At 43.7% G+C, this 11,783-nt stretch overlaps 1 protein-coding gene and 1 pseudogene across 1 annotated transcript; one reads left to right on the top strand and one right to left on the bottom strand.

Annotated features, from left to right (window-relative positions):
• Window positions 1–5,374: 5,374 nt before the first annotated feature.
• On the bottom strand, window positions 5,375–8,803 carry LOC127764788 (pentatricopeptide repeat-containing protein At1g31430-like; annotated as a pseudogene).
• Window positions 8,747–11,535, top strand: LOC127764789 (uncharacterized). The gene is made up of 9 exons (XM_052289704.1): window positions 8,747–8,884; window positions 9,079–9,145; window positions 9,261–9,326; window positions 9,596–9,689; window positions 9,773–9,889; window positions 10,134–10,234; window positions 10,687–10,761; window positions 10,844–10,936; window positions 11,051–11,535. The coding sequence occupies exons 1-9, from the start codon at window positions 8,871–8,873 to the stop codon at window positions 11,327–11,329; spliced, it is 906 nt and encodes a 301-aa protein (XP_052145664.1). The 5' UTR covers window positions 8,747–8,870; the 3' UTR covers window positions 11,330–11,535.
• Window positions 11,536–11,783: the final 248 nt, after the last annotated feature.

Below are 11,783 nucleotides of genomic sequence, written 5' to 3'. Positions count from 1 at the left end.
TGGCATATGCTCCAAAATTCACCAGAAAAAGGAAAATCAATACGCGGTATGTATTCGGAGATGACCTGAAGCATATGCAGTCTGCTTAGATTAGAGAGCTCATACATCGCTAATGTCCCAGTAATGTCAGATGCCATCCACATATGCCAAGCGTGCAGGAAGGCGCTGACCAGCGATCTGCACATCGCTCTGAAGGCACGGTCCGGCTGCCTCCATGTTTCTGCCAATAGCGGGGCGCTTGGTGTCACTCGACTTGAGCTCTCCAGAGAAAATAAGTCATAAAGGACCCTGAAATACTATCCAGTTCAGAAATCGCAGTCGTGAATTGGACAATAACGTTCGAATCGACTAATGGTGATATGTTAGTACTCCGTAATCCGTATCATGGATCCTTCTGATGAAAAAAGGCTTATTTGACTGAAATTGCCAGTAAGTCAGTCCCTTGGTACCTGGCCAACTAGTAGGCCTTTGGTTTGCTGAGATGTTGCCGTGCCGCCTTCAGATACGGTGCATTCTGTACGTTTTTCACATGCTTCTTTGTCACTTCACGCAACAGACAGCATAGCTTCTCTGGATCCGTAATCCCGACCACTTCCACCTCTGCTTTATCCATCATCAGATCAGCCCACTCCACCCCTTCATCAGTGAATAAGTGATACCAAGGTCTAAACTTAGATAACTCATCAATGAAATGCAAGCAGAAGATATGCACCACTACACACAAGAACATCACAAGGAGATGCCTATGGAAGTTCATGTACCTTCTGAAAGGCTGATCCTTTTCATACCATCATTGATCTTCTTGATGCAGCCATTGCACTTGCGGTGCATGTCGACGCTGAATACAAAAGTCTTTAACCCATTAGCCTTGCACCGTTCCTGCCACCGAATGCACTCATCACGTGCGAAGAAATAACTGCATTATGATTCTATGAATGGGTATAGTTTAAGAGTAAATTTGGTACGTACCATCGCAAAGTTTCTGGTGTTGGAAAATACCATCGCAATGACCTCGAGTAGAAAAGTACCATACAAATTGCCCAGTTTTTTAGAAATGCCCCTACCGTCGCTTTGCCCGTTTGAAGACGTCGTTGATGATGTGAAATGGCGATGATGCCCCTGCTGTGGCCACATAGGACTGAACCCTAATCCCAATCCCTCATCCCCTCTGCCACATCTCCCTAGTGCGCCACATCTCTCCTGCCGCCAACACAATCTTCCCCGGCACCGGCGGCACATGTGTAGTGATAATCACGATGAGGAGTCCATTGAAGTCGCCAGCAACACGGTCCAAAGCGGTGGTGGCTCGAGTTGTAGATCTGATTCGAGCTGAATCAGCAGAGCAGCAGTCCATGGCAGAGGGCAGGAGGACATCAACGCATTCTCCAAGCCAAGCTCTTGCAAAGTCCCCAGTGGACAATCTCCTGCAAAGCCAAGTTCTGTACATGCAAAGTGAGACACCAAACTTCAGTAACTTGGCTTCTTGGATTCCAGAAGGGTAATAGCTTCTATCCTGTACACTTACTTTCAGAAAATTGAACCGAATGTTTGCATTGTTGTTGGTTGATTGGATTCAAAGAATAGACCAATATATATGTGCGATTAGTAGTACTTTTTAATCCTGTTTTATCCATTGGCGTAGGTTTTTTCTAACATATCAGTGCATTTTCTTCTGCTTTGTTGCGGTAGGATGGATCCTACCAAGGCGTTCAAAGTTACTATTAAAATGGGATCATATATGGCAAAGGATGATAGTGGTAGGATTGAGTACATCACTGCCAGATCCATCCGTAAGGTTGTAGATAAGGAGGAATGCTCACTGTTGACTATTGTTGATTATCTAAGAGATGAGTTTCGATGGGGGAGTAAGCAATATCTATCTTGTTTTTTCTGGGACAAATGTGCTACAGAGTTAGCAGCAATTAATTCTGATGCAGAGCTTATTGAAGCATTTGAAATGTATTTCGTCGAGAGGGCAATCCAATTAAACATGTTTGTGCAGGACATAGGACCAAAATGGTCTGGTAAGTTAATGCTTGGCATGACCATGGAGGCTGTTATGATGTCACAGAATACCTCTAGTGCTCAGAACTTCTCCCAACCATCTAGTGTGGTTGAGCAACGTACTCCACAATTATCAATTATTCCGGTTCCACCAGCAGCTCCAAATCTTTCTATTACACCAGCAGCAGCAGCAGCTCCAAATCTTTCTATTACACCAGCAGCAGCTCCAAATCTTTCTGATCCATCTGCAGCTCAAAATAAAGAAGATGCATCTCCAAATAAAGAAGTTGAACTAGTTCTTCCTTCAGTAGCAGTTACTGCTGATGACTATGTTGGGGTTGATGATGAGGGGATTTATGGTGTTGCTCCCATGGTGGGGCCAATACCTGAGGTTGAGATAGGTGAAGATCCAACAGAGCATTTGTTGGAACGTGAAGATGAAATTACTGACAGTGTACCTTGTGAGCCCTGCCCTGTCGTTGATTATCAAAACCCAGCTATTAAAATCAATGAAGTATTTCCTGATAAAATTTCCTTTCTGAAAGCTCTTAGACATTTCGCAATTCTGAAACAATTTGAATTTGGTGTTGACTATAGTGACAAGACAAAATTTGGTGCCTCATGCTGTGATCCTGATTGCAAGTGGAGAATACATGCTTCTAGGCTTCAAGATGAGCATTCATTTCAGGTATAGTGTATTATTGTCAATCTTTTTCTTAATTTTGTTCATTATAGTAACATGTTTTTATTTATTTTCTAGATAAAGACTGTTGGGTCAGACCATGAATGTACTTCTACAAGTTTTTCTAGTGACAAGATGGCTTCTTCTAAGTGGGTTGCACTTAATGTGATGGATTGGTTAGTTGAAAACCCTACCCTTGGCCCTAAGGAGCTGAAGAGAAGGATCAAAGAGAAGTACCAAGTGGATGTCTCATACTTCAAGGTTTGGGCTGGCAAAGAGGCTTGTCTTGAACAAATTCAAGGTTCATGGGTGGAAAGCTTTGATAGATTATTCAACTTCAAGGCAGAAGTAGAGAAAAGATGCCCAGGAAGTTTAGTGGAGATAGACTACAAGGAGAACAAAGGAAAACATCAGTTCAGCAAGCTGTTTGTGGCTCTCAAGCCTTGCATAGATGGATTCCTTCAAGGTTGTAGACCTTACCTTGGCATCGACTCAACCTTTTTGATAGGAAAGTATAGAGGTCAACTAGCAGCTGCTACTGCTATAGATGGTCATAACTGGATGTTTCCAGTAGCCTATGGCATATTTGAGTCTGAAGCTGCTGAAAATTGGGTTTGGTTTCTTCAAAAACTTAAGCAAGCAATCGGCACACCCCGTGGACTAGCATTGCATACAGATGCTGGAATTGGCTTGACAAAAGCTGTTGGTATTGTATTTCCGAAAGGAGTGGAACATAGGGAGTGCATGATGCACATGTGGAAGAATATGATGAAGAAGTTCCACGATACTGCCATCGATGACAACATTTGGCCTGCAGCAAGAGCTTATGATACAATATTTTATGATAAATACATGGGGAAGATCAAAGCGGTTTATCCTGAAGCCATAAAATGGCTTGAACAGAACCATCCCCATATATGGGCTAGGAGCAAATTCAATGGAATTTGCAAAGTTGACTATATTAACAATAACATTTCTGAGTCTTTCAATAACAAGATAAATCCTTTGAAGGGGCTCCCAGTTGATGAGCTTGCTGACAAGCTTAGACAAATGATGATGGAAAAAATAGAGGTGAGAAGAAGAGTTGCAGCAAAGTTTGAAGGTACAATTATTCCTAGTGTCATCAAGGAGCTCAATGCAATAACCAGGGATCTAAAAGGATATATAGTAAAGCTAAGCTCCTCGACAGAAGCAGAGGTTAGTGGATCCTACAAGGATGGGACTGCTTGGAGGGAATCAGTTGACCTAGAAGCAAATGAATGCTCCTGCAACCAGTGGCAAATATCTGGCAAGCCTTGTACTCATGCTCTTGCTGTGATCTGCTCAAAGAGGGATAAGGTTGAGAAGTATGTTAATAAATACTACTCAGTTCAAATGTTCAAGGCTGCCTACTCCCATGCAATTAGGCCAATGCCAGGTAAAGCCAAGTGGACCAAAGGGACTCAAGGCTTCAAGTTGCATCCTCCCAACCTAAAGAGGCCAGCTGGTAGACCTAAAACTACAAGACATAAGGAGGGCAAACCATGGGGTAAGAAGCACAAGTGCAAGAAGTGTGGAAGATTGGGACATAGGCAATCTACTTGCAAAGAAAATGTTCTTGACGAAGGTCAATCTGAAGCAGGTCCAAGCAACAATAAAAGGTGGTTACACAAACTATATTTACTTCTTTTTTACAATGGATCATATACAACTCAATTTACTATTGTGTTGCAGGCCAAGAACCTCAAATACAACTAAGGCTACAAAGACCAGCAAGGCTACAAAGAGGACAGCTCCAAGGGGGAAGAAAACAACCATTCAACCAACTTCTACTCCTCCTAGAGATCCAACTCTTGTAATGCCTAGTTCTAGTCCTTTGACAAGGAGCAGGAAAAGGTTATTGGAAGCTAACAATTGCGAAGCACCATGAAGTTCTGAGTCTTTGTTATGTTGCCATGTTATTTTGCTAGACTGATAACTACTAATCATGTGTTATTCATGTACTATCACACTGTTATTTTGCTACTCTAAAAACCATGGATGTGAAACTGTTGTGTAAGAAGTATGGTCTGCCTATTTCGGGCTAGTATTCAACTCTATATTGTTGTTAAACTGATGTTATGCACTTCCACCTAGTTGAATTGTTTTTATAATAAAAGCTGCACTTCTAGATGTTCTACTTGACATTGCATTCACTTCACTAAAATTAGTTTTCGCATACAACTGATAAAGAAATGCACATATTACAGCTTCCAAATTACTACAACTGTAAGGAACACAACTAGAAATATAACTATGTTGATCTTGAAGTCCATCATATCAAAACGTCTTCCTATCTCAACTGCAAGCTTCAAATCATTTCTTCCATTTGGTGTTGTGGCAGTTTGTTCCATAACTGGAGCCATCAGTTCATCTTCCCAAAACCAAAAATGACAGCCACTTGGTTCATCCTGTGACAAGGAAAATCATCACATTGGGACCATGGCTGCAACTGCCAAAAAGTTAAAACTTTGTTAAGTTGCTAATCTTTAACTCACCGAGTGAAATGGGCACCTGTAGTAGTGCCGGCCTGGATTTCTTGTTGTTCCTGATGTCTTCCGCCGAACCATCACGTTGCAGTTGGGACAAACCACTGATGGTATTGCCGAAGAGGCAACGGACTGACTCATCTATGCTGCAACTTGATTGAAGAAGGAGCAACAGACAAAGAAGAGAAGAACAAGATGTCAAGAAGCTGGAATGATAAGGTCCAAAGGATCTAGGTTTTTATATCCCCCGAAGCATCTATTTTGGCTCCAAAAGTTGGAAATTTTGGCGCCAAATGCTGAAATATTTGCAGGGGCATCATCGCCATTCCGCATCATCAACAACGTCTTCAAACGGACAAAGCGACGGTAGGAGCATTTCTAACAAACTGGGCAATTTGGATGGTACTTTTCCACTCAAGCTCATTGCGATGGTATTTTCCAACACCAGGAACTTTGTGATGGTACGTACCAAATTTACTCATAGTTTAAATGATTGGAAAGGGCATACTTTTCCCATGCTCACTCATAGGTTGCTTAAGCTTGGTATGATACACTAATTCTTCAGGAAGAGTATGCTTATATGTTTATACTGAGCAAAAGCTGCAGCAACAAACATAACAGTTAGCTCTTGCAGTGGTTATCCATCACCTCATTAACATTCTTATGGGTGAAAAGGGCTTTCAATAAATAAACTGAGTGACTCATGCTTAATCTAACTGGATAAAATCAGTGCGAAAAAGTGTATCAGTACTGGAGGAAAGCGATGATAACAAGATATTTGATAGCATGGATTTGAAAGATAAGACTGGAGTTTGCCATTGCAACTACAACTGTCAGCTCCCTTCTATGCTTTTATCTTGGCAATTCAACTACACATACACTGTGGAATGTTACATTTATCTTGACAAAGTTAGGTCAGCTGTCAATCTCCATTCAATAGTGAGTTGTTGGCTTTGATAACCTCAATTAAGCTAGATACATGTCAACAGAACACAGTATTTTGATGACCTCATATCTCTATAAGCTAATAATAATTTCCATGACAATAATAGGTGCTGGGTTTAAACATTCAGCACCAGAGTTACTATATCTTAGGTACCATGGAGAAAGGACACTCGCAAAACTTCTAAACTGTGAATAGAAAACTTACGGAAGAACATAGCCCTGAAAATTCTCCTGCAACCTTTTTTTTTCTTCTGGGCTGCTGTGCAGTAATTTCAGAAGCCATGACTTCTATTATCAGATTAACCTGGGTACTTCTGGTTCTTTTTACTGAACTGAGCACAAACTTAGTTTCCGCGTGCACCATGTATACAAAAGGCAAACCATAGCTAGAGAACGCACTGCCAGTGTTCACAAGATCTGCAAATGCATCACCATTTATCTTGTGAACACTGGCAGTCATTCAGCCATCTTTGTCGAAAATCTTTTAACAGATTCTTTAACACTGAATGATGATTACTAAAATTTGTCATGAATCCCAAGGTTAGACAGGGGATTCAGGGACTGAACTTACGAACCCAAATGCTATGGCAACCATCTCTATGTGGTGAACAGTATTATCCCCACTCATACCGTGTCCTGTAAAGATCAGCTGCCCAACAAGCATCAAATTAATCAGCTTGGTCTAAGGGTGGGAAGTATGAGTAGCACTTACAGATATTCCAGTCTTAGCTATGTTCTATTATTTGGTATGCTTACACACAGGCTTGTGGTTCAGAAACTTTCTCACCCTTGCAGTTCGCTCTTTTCTTTTTCCCTCAGAAAATAAGTTTGACAAGGGGAGATTTTCAGGCTTATAGTTGGGATCAAGCTGAAGAAGTTGCTCCTCTGCAAGCTTTCTGATCTTAATATTTCCGTGGAGCATACATGCTCTCACAAGAGATGACCACACAACAGAATTTGCTTTGAAAGGCATGTTCTGGATAAAAATGTACGCATTGTCAAGTTGTCCATCCCTTGCAAGAAGATCAGCCATGCAAGTGTAGTGCTCAATCTCTGGTTTGACGCCATACTTCTCCTCCATCGAATCAAATATACGAAACCCTTGAGATACCAAGCCGCTGTATCTGCATGCAGACAAGATGCACACAAACGTTATCTTATCAGGATGGAGCCCAAGTGACCCCATTTCATCAAAAAGTGCAATTGCTTTCTCACCAAATTTACACCGAGCAAGTCCATTTATCATAGCATTGAACAACTCCAATGTCTTAAAATCATCATCAACACCAGAAAACACTTCCTGAGCTGTCTGTATGCACCCATGCTTTGCATACATGTCCACAAAAGTAGTAGCAAGCTTTGCATTTCTGTTAATCAGACCATCACGCCCCACAAGACAATGAAGCCTCTTTGCCAGATCGATGTTACCATAACCAACACAAGCTGAAAGCACTGTAACTATTGTGGCTTCATCTGCCTCAAACCCTGCCTCTTCCATCTCCTCAAACAACACCACTGCCTCCTTGTACCTCCCTGCTCGGACAAAGCCACCTATCAGAGCAGTCCACGCGACCGTATCCTTCTCGGGCATCTCATGAAATAATCTTTGAGCTATGTCAAACTCCTGAGCTCTTGCATACCCTGACACCATGGTTGTCCATAACCTTGCATTCCTTGCATTATCCTCTGCCAAATCAAACACCTGCCTGGCAAGCTCCATGCCTCTGCACTTCACATATGCATCCACCAAACTGGTTGCCACCTCTCCTGAATGAAACACTTGTGGCTCTAGCATCCTCCTGGCAACTCCATGCACTGCTTTTGCTGCCCTTAAGTCCTGCAGCTCAGCGCATGCACCAAGCAATGCCGTGACGGTCCACCCATCCGGCCGTAACCCGCTCTCCACCATAATCCTGAATACCTCGAATGCATCGTGAATACAGCAGGACTGCACATATGAACTGATCAGAGTGTTGAACGAGACGGTGTCCCTGGTCGGCATTTCATCGAACAGTTTGTGCGCGAGGGAGTGGAGACCGAAAGAACCATAGAAGTGGAGGAGCGAATTTGCAGCATAGACGTTGGAGGCGAATCTGGACTTGAGGAGGAAGGCATGGATAGAGAATCCGGGCGACGGCGAGGCGTGGCGGGAGCAGGCAGCGAGGGCGGCGGAGAAGGAGCTTGAGTCGGGGACATCCTCTTGGGAGTCGACGGGACACGGCCGCCGGTCGCAGTCGCGGTCGCGCAGGACGCGGAGGAAGAGGCGGAGGGAGGCGGAGGGGTTCCCGGAGCGGAGGTGCGGGCGGAGGAGGCGGGATGCGGTCGGCGCCGGGAGCGGGAGGCCGAGGAGGAGCAGCTGCGCGTGCGCCTGGAGCGAGGGGCGGCGGCGGAGGGAGGCGAGGAGGGAGAGGTGGAGGAATCCCCCCGGTATGGCGGTGATGGCCCGGCCGCCGCGCCGCAGCTTTGACCGGCGTCCCATGCCTCGCGGCGGCGGCGGAAGCGGGAGAGGTGGACGACGACGACGACGAGGACGACGAGGAGAATACTCGTGGGCCGTTCGAGTCTCGCATGTAATGGGCCGGTCTTGGGCTTGCTGAATTGGATGAGGCCCATTTAGAGCCCAGTTCACCTACACCTAGAGAGATCTCTCCCTCCGGACACTACACACCACTCCTCCTCGACGCCGCCGCTGCCGTTCGACGGAGCTCAGGCGAAGCAGTTCCGGGGAGGCCATGGACCACGACAGGCAAGCAAACCTTCTCAGCGTTGGAACCACTTCCTCCTCCCCCAAGTCCCCATCCCCCTCCTTTCTATTTCAGTATCTAAGTTTGGTTTTAGTGGCAAGAGATTTGGGCAAACGGATTATTGATTAGTGATTACATGGCGATGCTGGCGTAACATTTGTTCTTCTTTCATGTATGGTGATTATCCTGATTGAAGGTTGAACTCCCCGAGCACGTCCGCGATTTCGCTGGAGTTGCTGGGCCATCGGTTGCACATTTCTCAGGTAAGAGAAGCAAACACTTCATCTTTGTGTTTGTAATGCTATGTGGGAAGGAGTGGTGATGCTGAATGCTATCCTGATTTTTTTTTTTGCTTCTATTGCTGCATATTATTTGTAGGATCCTAACTCGAAGCACCTCGGAACCACGGTCTGGGATGCATCCATGGTGTTCGCCAAGTTCTTGGTAATCTCTTCTCTTTGGACTACTGAGCTATCCTGTACAAGTTGAAGCAGATAAATGTGATAATCATGCAATTTGCCGGAACTATTCGGTGGTGCTCCCTCAAATCCAACATATATAGAACATTGCAGTTCCCACACTTTGGAAGCTTTATTTCCTAGCATTGGTGTGATTTTTAGAATTTGATTTCAGTAACTTTACTTGTTGGAGAATTTGAGTCCTATTACTGTCAGTACACTTGACATTTGGTGTTTTACTCCCATTCTGTCCAGGAAAAGAATAGCAGGAAAGGTAGATTTTGTCCATCTAAACTGAAAGGGAAAAGGGTGATTGAGTTAGGAGCTGGTTGCGGTCTAGCTGGGCTTGGTAAGATGGATCAAATTACCTTCAGAGATACTATCTGAATTTTGATGGTGCTTGCCCAATAACAAAATTGTGCTTCTCCCCAGGAATGGCTTTGCTGGGTTGTGACGTGGTTACAACAGACCAAGTTGAGGTGCTCCCGCTGCTTTTGAGGAATGTTGAACGCAACAAATCTTGGATTTCACAGTCAAACTCTGACTCAGGTCTGTTATCTAAGTACAAAAATGAATGTCCACTCATTACCATTGTCTTTATACATGAAACATGCCATAACCATAGTTTGAAAGAGTTAAGAACTTAAGATGTGGTCATCGCAATGGTCATTGCAAATGCATAGATCTTATGCGACAATAAGTGGTGCCTAGTGGTTAGTTAAGTTTGTGGAAGTTTCTCATAACAATTGAACGTTGCTAGTTCTCCTAACAATTGATTTTACGTGGCAAACAGGCTCCATCGGCTCTGTTACCGTTGCAGAATTGGACTGGGGGAACAAAGAACATATAAGAGCTGTTGATCCTCCATTCGATTATATCATTGGAACTGATGTTGTAAGTTTTCTGCGCTGGCAGCTTGAGTTTGGTGCCTCAAATAGCTTATCCTACTTACTGATATGCTAAATTTCATGCGTCATGATATTTCAGTTGTTCTTTAAGAACACAGTCTGGAGAGACTTTAGTGTAGCTAGCAATCGACATTGCACATGGTCACTTGCTGTAATAATAAGTTGCCAATTTTTACATGAGGAATCTCTCAGATATTAACCTAAATGAAGTTTTCCTCAAATTCACTAATCTTTTCTTCTTGGTTATGTTACAAATGTGCGGGAGCACTTGCTTCTCTAGATTTTGTAAGTTATAGGCATGCCTTACGGATTGAAATTTAAGTGCAGAGGATAGCCTTTTAGCAGAAATGCAGAATAGCCAAAAATAATTGATAACAGCACTGGTAGTCCAGAGACAATGCAATGGCTTACTGCTCTTTTGTCTGTGTGTTTTTGAAGGTTTATTCAGAACATCTGTTGCAACCTCTAATGGAGACAATCATTGCATTATCTGGTCCTAAAACAAAAATAATGGTAATTGCTTTCACCACCATTCAAACAGTTCTGTTTTTGTTATTGACAATATATGAGGTAAATATTGTTGCTTTCTACCCAGCTAGGATACGAGATCCGTTCTACCACTGTCCATGAACAGATGATGCAAATGTGGAAAAGCAATTTTAATGTGAAAACCGTCTCGAAATCGAAGGTACACACTTCAGAGTTCATCTTATCAGAACTCCCTTCCCTTGTCATTTATCTGTTTCTGCATCAGTGCTAAAGATATTCTCTACCATCACGCTGTTCTTGAATTCTAACACAGATGGATGCGAAATACCAACATCCTAGTATTCATCTTTACATAATGGACCCCAAAGCGACATTGATCCCTGAGGTCAGCGCTAACGGCAACAACGAGGAGGAGGAGGAGGTTGTCTCCAATCCAGGAGATGATGAAGATACTGGAGCTGAGAGTGGTGGACCTTGTACTGGCTCAGAGGATTCAGCAGAAGCCAAAACCGGCAACTTGGACGACGACTGGGAAATCAGGAGATGCGGGGCTATGGCTGCAAGACTTCTTAAGGATGTCAAACTTGCATGAAATTTTATCCAAACTATTGCCCAGTTGATGTTGTATTCCACCTTTTCTTCTTATGAGTAGTATTCTCTCCACATTCATCCTTAGAATTAGACTTTTTTAGGACAGAGGGAGTATTGTACAAGCTAATTTGTACTACGGAGTACTATGCTTCACTGTCATTGTTCATGTGAAGGTGAAGATATACACAGGGTGCTAGTACATTTTTTGAGAAGTTGAGTGCATATGATCGCCGGCGGCTTGCAAGAGGAGTCAGCCGCCGCCGTGCCGTCACCGGCGAGCTCATTGACTCCTCGTCGGTGGTAGGACTATTTTTCTCTGCAAATTCTGCTCGTTCGCGACCAATGGTAGTGATCATAGTTGCAACCAGGAGGGGGGAAAAAAAATCGCCGTCCCCACCGCTCCTCACCCGTCGTCCCCAACGCCTCGTTCGCGCATTTCGTCGAACACCATGACG

This window comes from Oryza glaberrima, chromosome 2 (genome assembly GCF_000147395.1).
Source record: "Oryza glaberrima chromosome 2, OglaRS2, whole genome shotgun sequence".
Taxonomy (NCBI): Eukaryota; Viridiplantae; Streptophyta; class Magnoliopsida; order Poales; family Poaceae; genus Oryza; species Oryza glaberrima.
The sequence above is the reverse complement of the archived record's forward strand: the minus strand, read 5'-3'. Positions and strand labels throughout refer to the sequence as shown.